General features: G+C 42.2%; 1 protein-coding gene and 1 long non-coding RNA gene across 6 annotated transcripts in view; one reads left to right on the top strand and one right to left on the bottom strand.

Annotated features, from left to right (window-relative positions):
- On the top strand, positions 1 to 22,093 carry PSMD6 (proteasome 26S subunit, non-ATPase 6). Its single transcript, XM_081246318.1, has 8 exons — positions 1 to 230; positions 971 to 1,176; positions 4,188 to 4,333; positions 5,008 to 5,227; positions 5,327 to 5,435; positions 17,079 to 17,247; positions 21,666 to 21,743; positions 21,894 to 22,093. Exons 1-8 carry the CDS (start codon positions 86 to 88, stop codon positions 21,988 to 21,990), a joined length of 1,170 nt encoding a protein of 389 aa, XP_081102444.1. The 5' UTR covers positions 1 to 85; the 3' UTR covers positions 21,991 to 22,093.
- Positions 17,258 to 24,217, bottom strand: part of LOC308623691 — an 11,597-nt gene continuing 4,637 nt past the window's right edge. For all 5 annotated transcript variants that reach the window (XR_014016860.1, XR_014016861.1, XR_014016862.1 and 2 more), the window contains 3 exons: positions 22,903 to 23,037; positions 19,994 to 20,238; positions 17,258 to 18,919 (listed from right to left, as the gene is read on the bottom strand). This is a non-coding gene — a long non-coding RNA (uncharacterized lncRNA). The remainder of the gene's footprint in view (positions 18,920 to 19,993; positions 20,239 to 22,902; positions 23,038 to 24,217) is intronic.

Below are 24,217 nucleotides of genomic sequence, written 5' to 3' on the forward strand. Positions count from 1 at the left end.
CTCTTTCGACTTCCGCCGCTGCCGACGCCGCCGCGGGACCAGGCTGAGTTGCTGTTTGTTTCGAGCCGCTACCCTCGCCGTCGCGATGCCGCTGGAGAACCTGGAAGAGGAGGGTCTGCCCAAGAATCCGGACCTACGCATCGCGCAGCTGCGCTTCCTGCTCAGCCTGCCGGAGCACCGCGGGGACGCGGCCGTGCGCGACGAGCTGATGGCAGCCGTCCGCGATAACAGTGAGGCCGGCGCGAGAGCCGAGTCAGCGGCCTAGGCCTGGGCGGCCCCGCGCTCCCGAGCCTGCGGGGTTTTCCCCGACGGGGCTCGCAACCCCGGGGCGCCCCTCCGACGGGGTCCCCGAGACCAGACCTGGCCTTTGCGCCCCTCGGGGCTTTCCTTTTGTCGGGGGCGCCTTCTGGGACCTCCAGCCTTGCCCTCAGAGGTTTGCATCTCTGTGCGCCTCCCACCCTGGGGCCAGCCTCAGGGCGGGGCGGGCGGATCCCGAGGTGTTGAGCCCCGTGCCAGGCACGGAAGAGAGACATGACTTACTGTCATTAGCGACTGGTCTCGGGGACTTCAGCGTTGCGGGTGGAGGGGAAACTTGGGTCGGTTCCTTTCGCCCTTCCTAGCAGTGAATGGCAGCGGGTCCTGTACCGTTGTACGCACGTGTCTGAGTGTGTGTGTGTGTGTGTCAACAAGCTTAGCCTTTCCCTTGCTGGAAGACTGGGGGAACAGAAGCCGCCGAGAGGCAAACCGAGGTTGTCCTCCCCCCGGCCCTAGTAGAGGGCGTCGGTGACAGGCCTGGCCCTGATGCTGACCGCCCAGGCCTTTACCAAGCTCTGTCCCATCCCTTCCTCCTGGCAGGTAGGCGACTGGTGGATGACCTCGCAGTTGTGTACGCGGAAGGAGTGGGTAGACAGTGAGGTTAGGGCAGGACGGGGCCTCACTCCTAAGTCACATCCCTCTTGTTCGCTCTCAGACATGGCTCCTTATTACGAAGCCTTGTGCAAATCCCTTGACTGGCAGATGGACGTGGACCTGCTCAGTAAAATGAAGAAGGCAAACGAAGACGAGTTGAAACGTTTGGACGAGGAGCTGGAAGATGCGGAGAAGAATCTGGGAGAGAGCGAAATCCGAGACGCGATGATGGCAAAGGCCGAGTACCTCTGCCGGATAGGTGACAAGGTGAGTGAGATGGCCTCCACTCTCTGTAGAGCCTGAAATGGGCACTGTGCAAGGTTAGTAATGTCTCATTTTAAAAACGAACGTCCTTTTCCACTAAGTGCAGAGGTAACCTGCTTACCTGAACTAGTGAATCAGTGCAAAAAATTAATAAAGAAAAAGTTAGTTTTTTTGCTACACCCATTCTGTCACCTGCCCCCAGACAGCAGCCGGTGTGTATTCTTCTCCCTCTCTATGCCAGTAAAACAAGTGCCTGTTCGGAGATGTTTGTTTATTTACTGTTTTTACAAAATTGGGATCATTCTCAGTAGTTCACTTTTGTAACGTATCCTGGTTGGGAAGCATTGGTTCTGGTGCATTTTGAAAATTATTGTTTACACAGGTAATCGTCTCCTTGTAAGAAACTAAAATATTATAGTTAATGCTGAAGTTCTATTTGGTTTTTCTTTATTCTCTATCTCCTCAGAGATAATCTTGTAAATTCTTTTATTGTACATTTACAGGCATGTGTATGTACTTGTAGAAATTAGGTAGTATTGGTTTAAAAAGTTTGTTTTAGATAAATGGAATCATAGTGTACTCATGTTGTCCCGTTTACTTTTTCATTCAGCATTATATCTGAGTGACTTCCCATGTTAATGTGCATAAATCTTGCTCATTCTGGTTAACTGCTAGCTAGTAGTCCATTGTAGGGCTATGCTGTAGTTTACTTAGCTATTCAGTGGTTGGGTATGTGTGTTGTTTTCAGCTGTTTTTGCTAGGACAAGCCACTGCTGTAAAAACATGCTTGTGTGTGTGCCTCTTTGTGTATATATGCTCATGTTTCTCTAAGGTGTATTCTATGAGATGAAATCTCTGGGACGAAGAACAGTTTTTATCTTAGTTTGTGTGGCCTGTTCTCCCACACAGCAACCAACCTAATTTATACTCCACTATCAGGGCACAAGAGGGATACTCACAAGCATTGGATCTTTTAAATTTTTTAACTTAGTAGTTCTGTAATAGTGGTTAAGAGGATGGGCTTTGAATGTCCTAATTTTAAGCAGTGCACCCTGAAGTATTTACATAATGGATGACACGGTGTCAATATAAAAAAATTAAATAGTGTGAGCTCTTGGATAAGAGTGCCTGGGTTGTATTTCTGACTTCAGTAATTATGATTTACTCCTCTGTATGAGTTTCCTCATCTGTTAAATAGGGATAATGATAGTGCCTAGGGGCAAAGAGCTTAGACTAGTGCCTGCTGCAAAGTGCTGAAATGTTAAATGATACGAGCTATTATTATTTAGTTTAAATTTAAAACAAGTTTTTTTTCTTCTGATTATAAATTTAGGGTTTAAAAAAAAAAAGCTTTGGGGCTTCCCTGGTGGCGCAGTGGTTGAGGGTCCGCCTGCCGATGCAGGGGACGCGGGTTCGTGCCCCGGTCCGGGAGGATCCCACATGCCGCGGAGCGGCTGGGCCCGTGAGCCATGGCCGCTGAGCCTGCACGTCCGGAGCCTGTGCTCCGCAACGGGAGAGGCCCACAGCAGTGAGAGGCTTGCGTACCGCAAAAAAAAAAAAAAGCTTTGGTCATTGTAAAAAGTTGGAAAATACAGAAGAGTTTGAAAATAGCTAATAGTTTGTGTGGCTTTCTAGGCTGTGTGTGGTTTGCTTTGGTTTGGTTTTAAAGAGGATGCATTATTACACGTGAATGTGAAACTTAAAGCTTTTGATTCAGGCCTTAAGGAATTTCAATAGGGATATGTTTGAATCAACATCAGGGGGTTGTAAATCGGTGATGTTCTAATAATATGTTCCATATTTGTTAAATAGCATTCTTCTAAAAAGAAGAGTTGTCTTTTTTCCCTCCTGTTTACTTTCTTGTTTTAACATTTTATTTTGTGTACTATTACTAAATAATGGACTTAGTGGATTTTTATTATTCACTGTGTTGTATTGATTACAGTCATTATTCTTTCCGGTGCTCAGTTTGCTACAAGTTTGTTAGTGCAGGTTCCTTCAAGATGGTTTCTTGGTCCTTTTGACATGATCTCCTTGGTCTTCCTTATAACAAGATGTCACAGGCTCACCTGTTATTTTCATTCTCCAAACCTGGAATCATCCATTTCTCCTAGGATCCCTGGTTTCTTTTATTGGGGGATAGTATTTAAAAACCAAGATCTTAGTACTGGGTGTGCCCATTACTGTCTTGCCAGTCTCTTATTAGAAATGTATGAGGCATAACTAATAATTACATAAAACAAAGCCAGACACATACTAAAAAGTACCAAGTATAAACAAATAATTTTATTCATGTTCATTTTTTTGTTTTTGTTTTTGGGGGTTGTTTGTTTTGGTTTTGTTTTGTTTTGTTTTGTTTTTTGCTGGTGGTGGTGGTGGTGGTAGTTTTTTCTCTGTTTTTTGGCCAGGCCACGTGGCATGTGTGATCTTACTTCCCCAACCAGGGGTCAAACCCGCATCCCCTGCAGTGGAATCTCAGAGTCTTAACCACTGGACTGCCAGGGAAGTCCCACGTGTTCATGTTTTAAAAGCAATAAAAACATTTTTTTCCACAATGATTTGAGATAGAATTGTATATTTAAATACTCAATTGTGTTCTAGTACTCAGTGATTAAGATAAAATTTTTATTACCCTTTAGGTGATAAGATTGACAATTTACAGTAATTTTACAGTAGTGTATTGTAATCGTTAAAGGAAAAAATATTGAATATATAGAACAAAGAAGAACACTGAAATAATGGTGAATAAATTATGAATGTGTTTCTTCCATTGTTTTCTAGAATATAAGTATATGCTTAGACACAGTTGATGTATTTTTTATAAAAGTGGAGAGAATCGTATAAGGAACCCCATGCAATTATCCCCCAGCTTTAACAAGTATCAGCTCATGGCCATACTGTTCTATCTCTACTCCTACATGTTTCCCCAACTCCTTGCTAAGAAAATCCTAGACAGCTGATAGCTTTTGAAACTTTTAACCTTTTCTCACCTGTTGCCTTGGTTCTCTTGACAGGAAGGCGCTCTGACAGCCTTTCGCAAGACATATGACAAAACCGTGGCCCTGGGTCACCGACTGGATATTGTGTTCTATCTCCTTAGAATTGGCTTATTTTACATGGATAATGACCTCATCACCCGGAACACAGAAAAGGCCAAAAGGTGAATTTTATTTTTTCATTTTTTTAATGTTTATTTATTTTATTTATTTATTCTTTGGCTGTGTCGGGTCTTAGTTGCGGCACACGGGATCTTTGTTGAGGCACGCAGGATCTTTTCATTGTGGCATGAGGGCTCTTCATTGTGGTGTGTGGGCTTTTCTCTAGTTGTGGCATGCGGGTTTTCTCTTCTCTAGCTGTGGTGTGCAGGCTCCAGGGCGCATGGGCTCTGTAGTAGTGCGGCACACGGGCTCTCTACTTGAGGCGCGCGAGCTCAGTAGTTGCGGCGCGCGGGCTCAGTTGCCACACGGCATGTGGGGTCTTAGTTCCCTGACCAGGGATGGAACCCGCATCCCTTGCATTGTAAGGTGGATTCTTTACCATTGGACCACCAGGGAAGTCCCCAGAAGGTGCGTTGTAGCAGTGGGGATTTATTCCCTCTAAATTATGATGCTACAGATAAGAAATTGATGTAAGAAATTTACCTATTTTCTTTTGTTTCCAACTAGTAAATTTGGTCAAGTAATTAATGTTCTTACTTACAGAAATGTTCTCTTTAAATATTTCTTTTTGGTTTAAGTTGTTAAAAGCTGTTTTCTCTTTCATAATAACACAAAACTTGTAAAAAGTGGCACTGTTTATTTCCAGATCATCACCTTACTGTTTTGTATTTTATAGCTTGATAGAGGAAGGAGGAGACTGGGACCGGAGAAACCGCCTAAAAGTATATCAAGGTCTTTATTGTGTGGCTATTCGTGATTTCAAACAGGCAGCTGAACTCTTCCTTGACACAGTTTCAACATTTACATCCTATGAACTGATGGATTATAAAACCTTTGTGACTTACACTGTCTATGTCAGCATGATTGCTTTAGAAAGACCAGATCTCAGGGAAAAGGTAATGACTGAATCATATTTAAAGAGTACCCCGTGCTCTTCCACCATAAATACACAAAAATCATTAAAGCACATATTTGTTTTTTAAAAAAATTTCTAGGTAATTAAAGGAGCAGAGATTCTGGAAGTGTTGCACAGTCTTCCGGCAGTTCGGCAGTATCTGTTTTCACTCTATGAATGCCGTTACTCAGTTTTCTTCCAATCATTAGGTAAGGATAGAGTTGCTCGTTTTGACTGTCTGTCTTCATCTTATTTCTGACCCTGTTTGCGGATAACCTAAGATGATTTTTCACATATATGAAAAATATAGTGTGCAGACAGCTGTAGGTCTTTGGTCAGTACAGCTAATCTTTTGCCCATCTTGTTCATAGGGGGGTTAGCAGACTTTGATCAAGTGCTTTTGTGTGGTCCAGGAGGTAAGATTGATGTTTACATTTTTTAAGGATCGTTTAACAAAACAGGACAAAGAAAATTATGTGACAGCTCTTTGGCTCTCAGTGGCTAAAAATATCAACTGTCTGGCCCTTTGCCGAGGAAGTCTGCCTGACCCCTGGTTTAGAGTCTTTCTGGGATGTAAGGCAGAAAGTGAGCAAATGGTTCGAAGTGCTGAGTTTTAGAATTCAGATCTTGAATCTCCTTTTGATTGAGTTGATGTTAATTGAGTTGAATTCAGCAGTGGGTTATTTATGCAACAACTAAATCTTTGTGCCTATTTGCAAATCATTTTCAAGGGATGTTGGTTGAGACAATCTGTTGAAAGTGCTTGTGGTGTTCAGCCCAGGGGTCCTTCCCAGATGATTTTCCTAAAACTTAAAGAACTTGGCATTGATAATTCTCTTGTTTGTGCTGCAAGTTTCAGGAAGTATTTGGTTAATAAGTAGGTAGAATTTACACAACATGGGATAGGAGGACTCCAAATGATGGTCTTCTGTGTTTGGAGTAGGTTTTGGCCCAGTGTTTATGGAGTGCTTTCTGCATAAAGTTAGGCTGCTTTATGGGAATTCATACTACTCCCCTCATGCAGTGGGGTAACAGGGCTCCTCAGGTGTGAACGACCTGCATGGCCCTATCTTCCCATATGTGCACGATGGGTGGGTTTGCACCCAAGGTTGTACTGCAGAATTGCCCTTCTCCCTTTTTTATGCGTGTGGATCTCATCATTATTCTGCTCAAATGTGGCGCTTTTCCCTTCTTCCGTCAGTCCAAAAATTTTTTAAATCCCTTCTCTGCATTCCTGGTCTTATTTTATGCCCCATCCTCTTTTTTTATTGAGATGTAAATCACTATAAAATTCAGTATTTTAAAGTGTGTAAGTTCAGTGGTTTTAGTATATTGACAAGGTGTGCAGCTACACCACTAATTCCAGAACATCTTCATCACCCCAAAAGATGTTCTGTACCCATTAGCAGTCACTTCCCATTCCCGATTCCAGCCCCTAGTCTTTCTATCTCCATGGATTTGCTTATTCTGGACATTGCATATAAATGGAATTACACAATATGTGGCCTTTTGTGCCTAGCTTCTTTTGCCCAGCATAATGCTTTTACTGTCATCCATGCTGTAGCATGTATCAGTGCTTCATTCAGTTTATAGCTGAATGATAACGCCATTGCATGGATATACCACATTTTTTTAATCCATTCATCAGATGATGGATACATTATAAATAATGCTGTAATGAATGTTTATGTGCAAGTTTTTGTGTGGACACAATGTCTAGTTTTTCCTGGGGATATACCTAGTAATGGAATTGGCGTGTCATGTGGTAACTCTTTGATTAACTTTTTGAGAAACTGCTTAACTGTTTTCCAAAGAAGCTACACAATTTTACATTCCCACCAGCAGTGTGTGAGAGTTCCAGTTTCCCCACATCGAATACTTGTTATTGTGTGTCTTTTTGATCATAGGCATCTTAGTGGGTGTGAAGTGATATCTTACGGTTTTGATTTGCATTTCTCTGATGACTAGTGATGCTGCATATTTTGTCATGTGCTTATTGGTCAAATGCCCTATTTTTTTTTTTTTTTTTTTTTTTCTTTTTGCGGTATGCGGGCCTCTCACTGTTGTGGCCTCTCCCGTTGCGGAGCACAGGCTCCGGATGCGCAGGCCCAGCGGCCATGGCTCACGGGCCCAGCCGCTCCGCAGCATATGGGATCCTCCCAGACCGGGGCACGAACCCGTATCCCCTGCATCGGCAGGCGGACTCTCAACCACTGCGCCACCAGGGAGGCCCAAATGCCCTATTTTTATACTTACTTATTATTATTATTATTTTTTTTAAATCCAGGCCTGGGCTACATGTTCTGCGTGTTATCTAACACAACAGTTCTTTTTTTTTTTTTTTTTTAGATGTTGGGGGTAGGAGTTTATTAATTAATTTATTTATTTTTGCTGTATTGGGTCTTTGCCTCTGTGCAAGGGCTTTCTCCAGTTGTGGCAAGTGGGGGCCACTCTTCATTGCGGTGCGCGGGCCTCTCACCATCGCGGCCTCTCTTGTTGCGGAGCACAGGCTCCAGACGTGCAGACTCAGTAGTTGTGGCTCACGGGCCCAGTTGCTCCGTGGCATGTGGGATCTTCCCAGACCAGGGCTCGAACCCGTGTCCCCTGCATTAGCGGGCAGATTCTCAACCACTGCACCACCAGGGAAGCCCCAATTTTTTTTTTTTAATCTTTATTTTTTGGCCACACCGCGTGACTTTCAGGATCTTAGTTCCTCGACCACCGATCAAACCCACGCCCTTGGCAGTGAAAGCACAGAGTCCTAACCACTGGGCCGCCAGGGAATTCCCTGCCCCATTTTTTAAACAGCAAATTATTTTGTGATTCTTTTTTAGAGTTTTTCTGTACTGCTACTTAGGACAATTAGGAGTAGACCTTATGCTGTTTTCCTTTGTAGTGACCTTGACACCAGCACAGTGCCCGTATGTCAGTGAGTGCTCTGTGTAACTGTAACGTAAGAGCGAAATGGGGGGAAGTGCTATGCTAGTGTGATGAAATGGATGGCTCTGGGAAACTTCCGAATGGTTGAGGTAACCTCTTCCCATCTTCCCCATCCCTACTGGCAACCTTTTAAAATTTACTCATTTCCCAGATATGTTTTTATTTTTATTTTTAAAAAATATTTTAATTTTATTGGAGTACAGATGATTTACAATGTGTTTCAGGCATACAGGAAAGTGATTCAGTTATACATATATTCATTCTTTTTTAGATTCTTTTCTCATATAGGTTATCACAAAATATTAAGTAGAGTTCCCTGTGCTATACAGTAGGTCTTTGTTGATTATCTATCTTATATATAGTAGTGTGTATATGTTCAACCCGAGCTCCTGATTTATCCCTCCCCCTCCTTGTTTCCCCTTTGGTAACCATAAGTTTATTTTCGATATCTGTAAGTTTGTTTCTGTTTTGTAAGTAAGTTCACTTGTATTTTTTATTTTTATTTTTTTTTTGGTACGCGGGCCTCTCACTGCTGTGGCCTCTCCCGTTGCGGAGCGCAGGCTCCAGATGCACAGGCTCAGCGGCCATGGCTTACGGGCCCAGCCGCTCCGCGGCATGTGGGATCTTCCTGGACCGGGGCACGAACCGTGTCCCCTGCACTGGCAGGCGGACTCTCAACCACTGCACCACCAGGGAAGCCCTGTATCTTTTTTTTTTAATTAGATATCACGTATGAGTGATACCATATATTTGTCTTTCTCTTCTGACTTACTTCACTTAGTATGATAATCTGTAGATCCATGCTGCTGCAGATAGTATTATCTCATTCTTTTCTTGTTGCTGAGTAATACTCCATTGTATATGTGTACCACACCTTCATTATCCATTCCTTTGTCAGTGGACATTTAGGTTGCTTCCATGTGTTAGCTATTTTAAATAGTGCTGCAGTGAACATTGGGTTGCATGTAACTTTTCGGATTATGGTTTTCTCTGGATATATGCCCAGGAGTGGGATTGCTGGATCATATTGTAGTTCTATACTTTGTTTTTAAAAGATCCTCCATATTGTTCTCCATAATGGTTGCACCAATTTACATTCCCACCAACAGTATAGGAGGGTTCCCTTTTCTCCACACCCTCTCCAGCATTTATTGTTTGTAGACATTTTGATGATGGCCATTCTGACCCTTGTGAGGTGATACCTCATTGTAGTTTTGCTTTGCACTTTTCTGATAATTACTGATGTTGAGCATCTTTTCATGTGCTTTTTGGCCATCTGTATGTCTTCCTTGGAGAAATGTCTGTTTAGATCTTCTGCCCTTTTTTGTTTGTTTGTTTTTGGCTGCGTTGGGTCTTTGTTGCTGTGTGTGGGCTTTCCTCTGATTGCAGCGAGCAGGCTTCTCATTGCGGTGGCTTCTCTTGTTGAGAAGCACAGGCTCTAGGCACATGGGCTCAGTAGTTGTGGCCTGCAGGCTCTAGAGCGCAGGCTCAGCAGTTGTAGTGCACAGGCTTAGTTGCTCCATGGCGTGTGGGATCTTCCTGGGCCAGGGCTCAAACCCATGTCCCCTATGTGGGCAGGCGGATTCTTAACCACTGTGCCACCAGGGAAGCCCTGCCCATTTTTTGACTACATTGTTTGTTTGTTTGTTTTTGACGTAGAGCTGTGTGAGCTGTCTGTGTACTTTGGAGATTAATCCCTTGTAGGTTGCTTCATTTGCAAATATTTTCTCCCATTCTGTGGGTTGTCTTTTCCTTCTATTTATGGTTTCCTTTGTTGCACAGAAGCTTTTAAGTTTAATTAGGTCCCATTTGTTTATTCTTATTTTTATTTTCATTACTCTAGGAGGTGATCAAAAAACATATTGCTGTGATTTATGTCAAAGAGTGGTCTGCCTATGCTTTCCTCTAAGAATTTTATAGTGTCCACCTTACATTTAGGTCTTTGATCCATTTCAAGTTTATCTTTGTGTATGGTGTTAGAGAATGTTCTAATTTCTTTTACATGGTAGCTGTCCAGCACCACTTATTGAAGAGACTGTTTTTTCTCTATTGTATATTCTTGCCTTCTTTGTTGTAGATTAATTGACCATAAGTGCCTGAGTTTTTATTTCTGGGGTTTCTGTCCTGCTCTGTTGATCTATATTTCTGTTTTTGTGCCAGTACCATATTGTCTTGATGACTGTAGCTTTGTAGCATAGTTTGAAGTCAGAGGGTTTGATTCTTCCAGCTCTGTTTTTCTTTCTCAGGATTTCTCTGGCAATTCAGCGTCTTTTGTGTCTCCACATAAAGTAAAAAAATTTTTTGTTCTAGTTCCGTGAAAAATGCCATTTGTAATTTGATTGGGATTGCACTGAATTGCCTTGGGTAGTACAGTCATTTTGACAATATTGATTTTTCCAATCCAAGAACATGGTATATATCCTTCCATCTGTTTGTGTCATCTTCAGTTTCTTTCTTCAGGGTCTTAGAGTTTTCAGAGTACAGGTCTTTTGTCTCCTTTGATAGGTTTATTCCTAGGTATTTTGTTCTTTTTGATGTGATGGAAAATGGGATTGTTTCCTTAATTTTTCTTTCTGATCCTTTGTTGTTAGTATATAGGAATGCAAGGGATTTCTGTGTATTAATTTTGTATTCTGCAACTTTACTGAATTCATTGATGAGCTCTAGTAGTTTTCTGGTAGCATCTATTCTATGTATAGTATCATGTCATCTCCAACGATGACAGTTATACTTCTTTTCCAATTTGGATTCCTTTTATTTCTTTTTCTTAATTTGCCATAGCTAGGACTTCCAAAACTATGCTGAATAGAAGTGGTGACAATGGACATCCTTGCCTTGTTGCTGATCTTAGAGGGAATGCTTATAGCTTTTCACTGTTGAGAATGATGTTAGCTGTGGGTTGGTCATATATGGCCTTTATTATGTTGAGGTAAGTTCCCTCAATTCCCACTCTCTGGAGAGCTGTTATCATAAATGGGTGTTGAATTTTGTCAAAAGCTTTTTCTGCATCTATTGAGATGATCATATGGTTTTTATTCTTCAGTTTGTTAATGTGGTGTATCACACTGATTGAGTTGTGGATATTGAAGAATCCTTGCATACCTGGGATAAATCCCACTTGAGTATGGTGTATGATCCTTTTAGTGTATTGTTGGATTTGGTTTGCTAGTATTCTGTCGAGTATTTTTGTGTTTATGTTCATCAGTGATACTGGCCTGTAATTTTCTTTTTTTTGTGGTATCTTTGGTTTCGTGTCAGGGTGAGGGTGGCCTCATAGAATGAGCTTGGGAGTGTTTCTTCCTCTGCAATTTTTTGGAAGAGTTTCAGAAGGACAGGTGTTAACGCTTCTCTAAATGTTTGATAGAATTCACCTGTGAAGACAGGACTTATGTTTTTTCGAAGTTTTTTAATCACTGTTTCAATTTAAGTACTTGTGATTGGCCTGTTCATATTCTGTATTTCTTCCTGGTTCAGTCTTGTAAGGTTGTGTCTTTCTAAGAATTTGTCCATTTCTTCCAGGTTGTCCATTTTATTGGCATATGGTTGTTTGTAGTAGTCTCTTATGATCCTTCCTATTTCTGTGGTATCCCTTGTAACTTCTCCTTTTTCATTTCTCATTTTATTGATTTGAGTCCTCTCCCTTTTTTTTCTTGATGAGTGTGGCTACAGGTTTAGCAAGTTTGTTTATCTTCTCAAAGAACCAGCTTTTAGTTTCATTGACCTTTTCTATTGTTTTCTTCGTCTCTATTTTATTTATTTCTGCTCTGATCTTTATGATTTCTTTCCTTCTACTAACTTTGGGTTTTGTTTGTTGTTCTTCCTCTGGTTGCTTTAGGTATAAGGTTAGGTTGTTTATTTGAGATTTTTCTTGTTTCCTGAGGTAAGAATGTATTGCTGTAAACTTCTCTCTTAGAACTGCTTTTGCTGTGTCCCCAAGGTTTTGGCCCATCATGTTTATTTACATTGTCATTTGTCTCTAGGTAATTTTTGATTTCCTCTTTGATTTCTTCAGTGAACCGTTGGTTGTTTAGTGACATATTGTTTAGCCTCCATGTGTTTGTGTTTTTTACAGTTTTTTTTCCTGTAACTGATTTCTAATCTCATAGCGCTGTGGTTGGAAAAGAGGCTTGATACGATTTCACTTTTCTTAAATTTACTGAGGCTCAATTTGTGGCCCAAGATGTGATCTGTCCTGGAGAATGTTCAGAAGAATGTGTATTCTGCTGCTTTCGGATGGATGGAATACTCTGTAAATATCAATTAAGTGCATCTGGTCTACTGTGTCGTTTAATGCCTGTGTTTCCTTATTGATTGTCTGTCTGGATGATCTGTCCATTGACGAAAGGGGGATGTTAAAATCCCCGCTATCATAGTCTTACTGTCAATTTCTCCCATACTTATGGCTGTTAGCAGTTGCCTTCTGTATTGAGGTGCTCCTGTGTTGGGTGCATAGGTATTTACCACTGTTATATCTTCTTGGGTGGATCCCTTGATCATTATGTAGTGTCCTTCTTTGTCTCCTGTAACAGTCTTTATTTTCAAGTCTATTTTGTCTGGTATGAGTATTGCTAGTCCAGCTTTCTTTTGATTTCCATTTGCATGGAATACCTTTTTTCCATCCCCTCACTTTCAGTCTGTATGTGTCCCTAGATCTGAAGTGGATTTCTTGTAGACAGCATATATATGGGTCTTGTTTTTATACCCATTCAGTCAGTCTGTGTCTTTTGGTTGAACCATTTAATCCATTTACGTTTAAGGTAATCATCAATATGAATGTTTTATTGCCATTTTGTTAATTGTTTTGGATTTGGTTTTGAAGGTCTTCTTTTCTTTCCTTCCTCTTTCGTTCTCTTGTGATGTCTATCTTCATTGATGTGTTTGGATTGCGTTTTCTTTTTTGTGTCTCTATTGTAGATTTTTGGTTTGTAATTTCCATGAGGTTTTGATATGGCAGTCTGCATATGTACAGGATTGTGTTAAGTTGCTGATCTCTTAATCTCAAATGCATTTCCAATATCCTGCCTGTGTACTTTCCTCACAATTGCTGGTTTTGATATCATATATATGTGTGGGTGATTACCTACCGTTACTTTGTATTTGCCTCTACCAGTGAGCTTCTCCATTTGTAATTTTCTTGATTCTAGTTGTGGCCTTTTCTTTTCCACCTAGAGAAGTTCTTTTAGGATTTGTTGTAAAGGTGGTTTGGTGGTCCTAAATTCTGTTAGCTTTTGCTTGTCTGTAAAGCTTTTGATTTCTCCATCGAATATGAGCTAGAGCCTTGCTGGGTAGAGTATTCTTGGCTGTAGGTTTTTCCCTATCATCACTTTAAATATATCATGCCACTCCCTTCTGTCCTGCAGTTTCTGCTGAAAATCAGCTGATAATCTTATGGGGGTTCCTTTGTATGTTATTTGTTGCTATTCCCTTGTTGCTTTTTGTATTCTTTCTTTGTCTTTACTTTTTGTTAGTTTGATTAATATGTGTCTTGGAGTGTTCCTCCTTGGGTTTATCTTGTATGGGCCTCTCTGTGCTTCCTGGACGTGAGTGAGTGTTTCCTTTCATGTTAGGGAAGTTTGCAGCCATAATCTCTTCAAATATTTTCTCAGGCCCTCTCTCTCTCTCTTTTTCTTCTGGAACCCCTATAATGTGAATGTCGGTGCATTTAGTGTTACCCCAGAGGTCTCTGAGGCTGTCCTCATTTCTTTTCATTCTTTTTTCTTTACTCTGCTCTGTGGCAGTGATTTCCACCGTTCTGTCTTCCAGCTTACTTGTTCGTTCTTCTGTCTCAGTTATTCTGCTGTTGATCCTTTGTAGTTTATTTTTCATTCCAGTTTTTGTATTGTTCATCTCTGTTTATTCTTTAAATCTTCTCTTTGTTAACCATCTCTTGTAACTTCCTGGTCTGTGCCTCCATTCTTTTTGAGATCTTGGATCATATTTACTGTCATTACTGTAAATTCTTTTTCAGGTAGGTCACCTACGTCCTCTTCATTTAGTTGTTCTTACGGATTTTTATCTTGTTCCTTCATCTGAAACACATTTCTCTGCTCTCGTTTTGTCTGATTTTCTGTGTTTGTGGTCTCCTTTCTGCAGGCTGGAGGGTCGTAGCTCGTCTTGCTTCTGGTGTCTGCCCTCTGGTGGGTGAGGTTGGTCCTGAGGCTTGTGCAGGCTTTCTGGTGGGAGGGACTGGTGCCTGCTCACTGGTGGGTCTTGTCCCTCTGGTGAGCAGGGCAGTGTCAAGGGGTGTGTTTATAGGTGGCTGGGAGCTCAGTATGGCTTTAGGCAGCCGTCTGCTGATGGGTGGGGCTGTGTTCCCATCCTGCTGGTTGTTTGACCTGAGGCTTTCCAGCACTGGAGCCTGTAGGCTGTTGGGTAGAGCCAAATCTTGATGCCAAAATGGTGACCTCCAGGAGAGCTCATGCTGATCAGTAGTCTCTGTGGCCTCCCCCCAGAGACTACTGATTGGTGTGAGCCACAGCCAACCCCTGCCTCCCCAGGAGACCCTCCAAGACTCACAGTTAGGTCTAGCCCTGGCTGCTATGGAGTTGCTGCTTTGTGCTGGGTCCCAGTGTACATGAAACCTTGTGTGCACCCTCCAAGAGTGGCGTCTCTGTTCCCCCCAGTCCTGTGGAGCTCCTGTACTCAAACCTTCAAAGCCAAATGCTTTTGGGATTCCTCCTCCCAGTGCCAGACCCTCAGGCTGGGAAGCCTAATGTGGGGCTCAGGACTCTCACTCTTGTGGGAGAACCTCTGTGATACATTTATTTTCCAGTTTGTGGGTCACTCACCTGGCAGGAATGGGATTCGTTTATGTCGCAACAGTGCCCCTCCTGCTGTCTTGTTGTGGCTTCTTCTTTTCATTGAGTGTGAAATATCTGTTTTGGTAGGTTCCAGTCTTCTTTATCAGTGGTTGTTCAGCAGTTGTGATTTTGGTGTTTTTACGAGAGTAGGTGAGCTCAAGTCCTTCTACTCTGCCCTCTTCTCTGGAATCGAGCGGTGGCTTTTAGTTTGGATGCTTGCTGCCTCTTTGCTCAATGTGTGCTGGCTGTTATCCACTTGATATGGGTGTGCAGGTATAGCGGCCCTTCCTGGTATAGCGGGGTAAGCACTTGGTGCCTGGTGGCGGGTCTCATATGGGTGGCTGCTGTCCGCACACTTCGGGGACAGCGGGGACAGGGCCTGGTGCCTGCTTGTGATTTCCCAGATATTTAAAATACAAAGGACAGATAGTTAAATCTTTTTGACAACAGTCATCATTTGTATCATTTACTCTCTCCTTTTATGTAGTAAGGCATGTAGCATTTATTTGGTTTTATATATAAATAAGCCTTTTTGCTTCTCCAAATATACATAGACTTTGTACTTGAAAATATTTTATTTGAAAGAGAAAATAGCATCCTTTTCTGGGTAATACCTGATTGTTTTCAAAAATTAAAAATAAACAGATGAGAAAGTCCTATGTCCAAATGCATTTACACATTCACATACAGAGACTTCTGGAATAGAACCATTTTAAGATTGTTATATATCCTTCCAGAACTTTTATTCATTATATGTACTTTAAAAATCAGAAAATAACACACCAAAAAAAAACCCCAAAGTTTTTTGTATACATGGAAAATTTTCAAACTGTATCATAGAAAGAAGAAAATGGCTCTCTCTAGCCTTTGATTGCCCAGGTCTTTTCTCTAGAGGCAACTACTGATTTCAGGTTCCAGGGGTGTCCATCCAAGGGCATTTGTATCCAGAGGTATAAGCACATAACACTTTCAAACATGTGTGGATGTATTTTACATGCAGTTTGGTGAGTAGGTTTTTTTTTTTCTTTAAAATGTATCTTTTTATGTCTTTTAGACATAGCTGGTCATTGAGTCAGTATTTTTAAGTGGGTGTCAGGCATCAGACACTGTGTATGTAGTGGCAGATCAAGCAGGCAGGACTCCTTGCGACTGCCAGTCGTCCTCTTTTAAGGACCTCAGAACGTCAGTGTCTTGAGATGATGTATGTTCTCTGGACCTTCTGCCTCATCCTTCGTTAGGCCTCTCCGTGACTCACTGGCCCAGGCTTGGTCATTGCCCTTATCTGTATAATTCTGTCATCAGATACATGTGGATGGCAGTGACTTCCAGATTCATGTCTCCAGCCCCACACTTGCCAGGGAGCACCAGACCCAAGCCTTGGGATCTTTGACTTGGATGTCTGACAGGGGACTCCACCGCAACCCTGCTGAAGTGTAATGTTTGAATCCTTCCCTCCCCACCTCCCCCCCGCCCCACCCCACACACAAAGCAACTCAAGAGAAAAAAAAATTCTCCTTCTGCAGGGATTTTTATCTTGTTCAAGCCAGAAACATAAGTATATTCTTGAATCCTCTGTCTTGCTTCCATATCCTTGTAGCTGTCCTCCTGCTACGTTCTGAACCTGCTCTGCTTTCTGTTCTTGGGCTTAGCCAGGCTCTTCCTGCCTTGGACCTTTGCATTCTGTGTGTTGCTCTAAGCCTCCTGCTCTCTGCAGGGCAGGTTCCTCAGAGTCTTCCCTGTCGAGTCCAGTCGCGTGGAAGCCCTCCTGTTCACTGTCACGTCACAGTTTTCGTCTCCTTCCAGACCTTCTTTTTGGAGGGAACCTTATTTGTTCATGTATCGCTTCTCTTCGGAAATTTAGTTGCTGTGGCAGCAGAGATCTTGTCTTTTGGCTTCCTACCGTATCCTCATTATTTAGAACAGTGATAGATAGTAAGCAGTAGATATTCAGTAAAATAATTGGCACTTCTGTGTGTGGATTGCTCATTAATACTCTGTATACACTTTCTAGATAAAAGGCTGTTAATTTCTATCACGTTATAAATCCGTCCTCCAGTTGCATCAGTTTATCCAAAGGGAGGTCCTTATAATTTGTCATCTTATTCATTGCAGCTGTTGTGGAACAGGAAATGAAAAAGGACTGGCTTTTTGCTCCTCATTATCGATACTACGTGAGAGAGATGCGGATTCACGCGTACAGCCAGTTGCTCGAGTCATACAGGTCATTAACCCTGGGCTATATGGCAGAAGCCTTCGGTGTTGGTGTGGAGTTCATTGATCAGTAAGTTTAAATAACAGCATGCCAATTTATTTTTCACGCTTACCTTTGCATGTGTGAGCTTGTATATTTTCTCCATTTACATTGCTTCCCTCAATTATAAAAACAAGATCTAAGAATTTTTCTTTCAGTATCGAAACAATCGTATCTGTTATCTCTGCTTTCATGATGTGTTTCTACTGTAGTAGCAAAGATGGGACACAAGTCTACTTTTAACAGTAACTGGAGAAGTTGTCTCTGTCACACCTTTGTGAGCCACACTGCTACTGCAGTAGTGACTCTGAGGACCTAGTGTGAAGTATAAGAGAGAGAGCTATTTCCTCTGCTAATGCCTTCAATTTTTTGGTTGCTTCTGCAATTCTGGGCAAACTGGTTGTTAAAAATGGAACTTCCAGCGCTTGAATCAGAGATTCATCAAATATGTATCAAAGCCTTAACTGAATGGGTTGGCATTGTTTCAGGTCTCTGGCTTCATGGAGTTTCATTCTAGTTATGGGGAGAGTTGGCAAGTAAGCAAATAAACGTGTAAGTCATTTCAGATAGAAGTGAGTCTACAGAGATAACACAGTGGCACAGAAAGATGCGTAGCTGCAGCACAGTAGTGAGGGGTAGGAGGGTAGCCGTGGGAGTCAGGCGGTGTACGGTCGTATAGGGCCTGGTGGGGAACTTGGGTTTTAATCCAGGCGCTGTCGGGGGAGCCACTGGAGCATTTTAAGCCTCTGGTGGGTAACACGGTTCCATGCTCTGTCTTAACACACGCTGGATGGGGACACCAGGTGGTCTGTTCAGCAGCTCAGGGAGGAGCTGTTCCCTGTCTTGGACCCAGGGTAGTGGGAGTACAGTTGGGGGGAAGTAGACGTTCAGGATGTGAGCTGTCCAGGTGGTACGGTACCTAATGTAAGTGGTTCCCAGACATTGGCCTTTTAACTTTGAAGATGTAGTTTGCAGTGGCTCATAGTGAAAAAAGCACTTTTTAATGAAGCTGCATTTCATTTTAAAAGACCACACTTTTTAGCCATTTTGGGTTTTTTTCTAATATTTTATTATGAAAAATTTCAAACATGCAGAAAATTGTAAAGAGTTGCACCATAAATTTCCATAGATCCTTGATTCTGTAATTTATTAACATTTTGTTACATTTATCACCTTCCATCTGATTTTTAACCGCTTGAAAGGAGGTGTCAGACACCAGTACATTTCACCCCCAGTCACCTTAGCATGCATATCAGTGTTTGTTTATGGGTGGGTGGGTTGGTTTTGAGTAATCTTTACATTCAGTAAAATGCACAGATCTTAAGTGTACCCAAACTATGGAGCCAGAAATTTCCTCCTTCTCTTCTGTGAAAGAAAAAGAGGTAATGATAAGTGGTTTTTGTTGGTTATCCATACTAAAATAGAAGGCTGCATTCCCTAGGTTGGTTTGGTTTTGTTTCACTTCTGAATTGAACTCGTGTGTGAAATTAAGTCTGGTAACCACTGCCCAAGAGCAGCTGGTTAGTGGGGTGGGGCTGGGGGCGTTATAAACGTGCTTCTCACGCAGCAGTGTGAGGAGTGGCTTCCTGTGGTGGGCAGTGCACGAAAAGCAGGGACTTCCTACCCTTCAGTTTCTTAACTGTGCTGTGGTGGTGGTAAAGCCGTGTCCACTGGTTGGGAGCAGTGCGAGGCTCAGTTGAAGCTGTGGATAAGATGCACAGAAGCAGGGGGAGTACCAGTTAGACACACTGCAGTCAGTGTTCTGCAAGTCATTACAATGGCATCTGAACTGGTGGTATGTGGTACATTTCTGGTAGTATTTGTTTAGTTGTTCCCTTCATGGTCTCAGACCAGCTTTAGAGGCAGAGGTTGTCAGTACATACCAAGCTGCAGTTGTTGTTACCAGAAAGGCCTTGTTTGAAATTTCTGTGATATCTGATTTATGCCTGGGTTTTCACAGATTCTGTTTTTCTTCCCTCATAAAACGGTTTTGGACGATTGAACAACGATTGTACTTCCACTTCCTTAGACTTAGTAAGATACTGTCGGAGAAGGGGACCAGGCCATTATTTGAAGAAACCGGGCCTTCTGTTGCCGTGTGTAAGGTTAGAAACCATACCCATGGGCTGTATGCTCCCATTTTGTTGGTAGGTGGTTTGTTTGGGGAAGATGAGTCACCTTGGGATATGTTTGATTGATTAGCACACGGGGAGGTGACAAAAACGTCATGTGGATCTAGGGAATGGGACTTGAACACCGATTTAGGGCACTAAGTAGTTAAACTTTGGTGTTGTAACCAGAAAGGAGACTCTGCTTAGATTACTCTTGGTGCACGTAGTTCAGAATGAGCATAACTAGGAGTCAGAATATGCGATGAAGTGCCCCCGAAATGGGCACACCACAGATGGCTTCCCGTGGGCATTGAGACTGGCTGTCATTGTGTATTTAGGATTTTTATAAGAAGTGGTGGGGAAAAGGACATTCCAGATGGAGGAAATAGCAGAGATAGATTTAGGAGCATGGTTGAGAAACCAGCAGCCTAGGTGCACAGGATGGAACGTGTGGTGATGGACACCGGGGGGTCCAGAGCCAAGCATGGGAAGATACTAGGTTGGATCTGAAGGGATGAGTTCAAGTTGTTTAGAGTCTCTTCTAATTGTCGTGGCGGGGGGTGGGGGTGGTGAACAAAGGGCTGAACTAGTCTGGTGATGGTGGGCATGGGAAGAAGCAGTGGAATTGTCAGCCTGGGTGTCAGCAGTTGACTGGGAGGTCTTACCTCAGCACAGGGCGTTCCTGAGTTTGCTGGCATGTCAAGTCTAGTGCTGTTCTCTACATCTTTGTTCCTAAATCATAACATCAAGATTCTTCTTAGAGGTTTCCCCTGCTGTCCTTTGGATCTGGGTAGGACTCACAAGGCTGGGTATATCTGGTTGGGTAGTTTTCTCTGTGTACTTCAGTCCCAGAATAATAGGTGCCAGTGGGTTTCGCAGCTGCAGTCTGGAGATGCAACTATGTAAATTGCTGGAAAATGAACACAAGTGAGTTTGGAAACAGTGCTGATCTTTTTTAACTTTTAGATTTTTACCTAAAGCCACTCAGTAACATAACTCAAAAACCAACAGTTGAATTTTTAATGAGTATAGCAATAGAGCATGCTCTATAAACATTGTTACACATAGTTCTTGCTCGTTATAAGATAACCTCTAGCTTAAAATCTTTAATAGCATAACTTGCTCATCTTTCAAGCCCATCACCAGATTTTCCAAAATTGTAAGTTTCCTTATTGAAAAGCAATAGTGGGGCTTTCACCACTGACTGACCAGTGGCAACGGCATACTGCAAACATCTTTTAGCCACATTTTCATTTGGTTTTGGACTTGATTTTGGTAGTATTTTGCTATGTAGAAATTCTCTTTACATAATTGAGTTTATCGTTTTTTCCTTACATGGCTTCTGGGATTTGTGATAATTAGGCTGCCTCAACACCATTCCATAAGCCAACCTTTCCCCACTGACTTGAAATGGCACTTCCGTTCGAGATTTGATTCTTAAGGTTTGGAGTTCCTTTCCTGTTGGTGTTTATGTGCTAGGATCAAGATGTTTTAGTATTAGTATCTGTGACAGTAATCTGTCACATAATTTTTATTTAGGAATCAGATTTTTCTTAATTAGGAGGACTCCCCCTAATTAATCTCCAAATTTAACATATTATAAATGGATTATCTTAAAGGAGTCAGCTTTCCGTTTATTCTCTTTGGCAGCATTGGAAAGCTGTCTTCATGTAGCTCTAGTGCATTTCTGAGCATTTCCTTTCTTCTCTGTGTCATATGGTTGGTAGATAGACCTGGATGGAGGGTTTCAACTGCTGATGCTGCTGTGGAGCCGGGTGTGTGACTGTTGTTTAAGTAACTGTCTTAAATTAGGGGGTTTAGGTTGTGACGGGATATACTCACAAATGCCTTTTTTCACATTCCTAATCCGAATTTATTGTAGCACGTTATTCCGTCTTAAAAATAATTGGAAAGCTTTCCTTCCCTCTGTGCTCTGAAGGATTTTGGAAATCCTTAAGAGTTCCCTGCTCCGGAAAGGTTAAGAAGTAGAAGGAAACTGGACGGTTTCATCAGGTTCCCCCCCAAGTAAAGCTCATTATTTTCCTCCTTATGTTTAATTTTTCTAACCCCTTCAGGTTTTTTCCTGAGCACTTCTGTAGCTGTGAATGGCTTCATTCTTTGACACCTACGCTTCATATGAATAGGCACTTGTAGGGTCACGTTAATTCTGGTAGATAAGACACCTGCAGTACACTGGAGACCATCTTCTCAACTACTGCATGTCAAAGTGTTACCTTGACAGACAAATCATGTGTTTATTTAGTGCAGTTTATTTTTCTAAGAATTCTCTATAAGGCTAATGCTAAAGGCTTTTTTTTCCCCTTCTCTCTCAATTAGGGAACTCTCCAGATTTATTGCTGCTGGGAGGCTACACTGCAAAATAGATAAAGTGAATGAAATAGTGGAAACGAACAGGTACTCTTAAGTTTGTGTATCATTTGTAATACTGCACAAAATAAAGGACACTCTTAAAAGAAGAGTGCCTTCTTTTTAAAGTAGGTCAACTATTGTTATGAAGTAATGTGACTGGTAAATAATTCATTTTTTTCTTCGATTTACTTATAGACCTGATAGCAAGAACTGGCAGTACCAAGAAACTATCAAGAAAGGAGACCTGCTATTAAACAGAGTTCAGAAACTATCCAGAGTAATTAATATGTAAAAAAAAACCCAAACCTCATACACAAAGGATTTCCTGTAGCGATGCTTACTTTGTGCCCAGTTGAACTGTATAAAATAAATACTGCATTTTTTCTTTCAATTTACTTTTTTTGACATCTCTAAGAAAGGTGTCCAGTAATGTTAAAATGATGTCACGTTTGCATCATTTGAACAGCTCTGGTTTATGGTAAATGGTTACAGAGACTACAGTACTTGAGTTCAAATCCTGATTGCCTCTTCAGTAAAATAGGGGATCATGCATGTCATCTCTTACCTTTAAGCCTTCTGAATTTTAGGAAGGAGAACATGCTGTATAATTAAACACAGTGCTTAGTACATAGAAGACAGACAAGAAATGCAGTGTATTGTAAGCTTTCCCTCAGAAACAAGTATCTACAGAAGATAGGAAGTTATTACTCCTTTTTTTTTTTGTGGTACGCAGGCCTCTCCCATCGCGGAGCACAGGCTCCGGACGCGCAGGCCCAGCGGCCATAGCCCGTGGGCCCAGCCGCTCCGCAGCATGTGGGATCCTCCCAGACCGGGGCACGAACCCGCGTCCCCTGTATCGGCAGGCAGACTCTCAACCACTGCGCCACCAGGGAAGCCCCACTCCTTTTTTTTTTTGAGGCTACCATAACCAACCCCTAGATTCTAGAATCTGCCAAAGCCAGTCTCACTGAAGATTTTAGCTATGTTGGCAAAGGGAATCTTTTTTCCCCAATTACAAACTTAGAGGGGGAGAAGTGCTAGGAAGAAAGAAATACAAAACCAGATAAAGGTGATTTGATAGGGCATGAGAGCTTTCTGCTATGGGGTGTCACAGAAGAAAGGAGAGACAGACCACGAGAGCAATTATCGAGGGGAAGAAAGTCGCTGGAGGTTTTCAGCAGAGGAATGGCCCAATTTGACTTACCTTTTAAGTGTCACCATGGCCCTGAGCTGCAGGGACGCTGGGGAGTGGTAGAATAAACTGTAGAGGCAGCTGGATTTGCTGAGAGGATCCCAGGCTTGCTGAATAGTGACCTTGACAAGAGCAGTTTTGGTAGAGCTGAGTTAAAAAGAGAATGAGAAATGGCATTTTACTGTAAAAAGGAAGGGGAGATAAGTATGAGGTTTTGATTCATTTTTTTGAGAGCATGTTTACACTGTTGATGGGAATGATTCATTTAATATATTAGAGGAGAAAACACATGATCTCAGCAGATGATCTGTTGAAAATAACTTGAAACAAACATTCATTCTTCATTAAAAACTTGAGTAAAACTACGAGTAATAACAGGTTGGGAAAGGAAAGCCCTCTTGCAAATGATATACTTAATGGCAAAGTACTAGAAGCCAGTGGCAGTCGTCAGTACTGTACTGAAAGAGGGGCCACCGACTGTTTGTTTGCCAAGGAAGCAGGGACCAGAGCTGTGCTCTGACAGGAGCTTCCTGCAGGTGCTGTGGACTCTTAAAATGCCAGATGGATTTCTAAAAATGCTTATTTATAAAACCTTATTAACAATGATCACTGTAATTTCTTGAAGAAATTGGTAATATTAAGTACCCTTAACAAAACCCATGACCCTGAAAATCAGTGCTGTTAAATCCAACGTATATGGTCATTGAGGACTTACTGTGTTCCCTGTGCCCATTTAAAAATTAGTAGGGCTCTGTTTTCAGCCAGTTATCACACTGCAGTTCATGCTAGAGGGGAAGAAGTAGAATTAAAAGGTCATAAAATAACTCCTTCCCTCAACTCCCACCTATAAAAACCACCTGGACTGATGTGATCACACACAGCAACCACGGCTTTTCAGTCGAGGCTTAGATTGAGTGTTGGCCTAGAAGAGAGCAAAAAGCCACATAACACTCTCCGTTCCCCCCTTCCCGGCTTTTTGTTTTACCATTTTAGCCCCACCAGCCTAAAATTAGTAGGTGAGGATAACAGGTAAGAGATGCTAAAAAAACAAGAAATGCTCTTCACTCCCAGTGCTAGATGGGGAAGCTGAAAACTCTAAAACTGCAGATAAAGGTCCAGGTGAGTAAATTGCCTCATGATGAGTAAAACAATACAGTTCTGAGGTGAAGGAGTCCAGTTTTTCCTTTCTTTTCCTGAAAAAGAATATGCTCGGGCTTCCCTGGTGGCGCAGTGGTTGAGAGTCCACCTGCCGACGCAGGGGACACGGGTTCATGCCCCAGTCCGGGAAGATCCCACATGCCGTGGAGCGGCTGGGCCCGTGAGCCAT

Source organism: Mesoplodon bidens (assembly GCF_964165515.1).
Source record: "Mesoplodon bidens genome assembly, chromosome: 10".
Lineage (NCBI taxonomy): Eukaryota > Metazoa > Chordata > Mammalia > Artiodactyla > Ziphiidae > Mesoplodon > Mesoplodon bidens.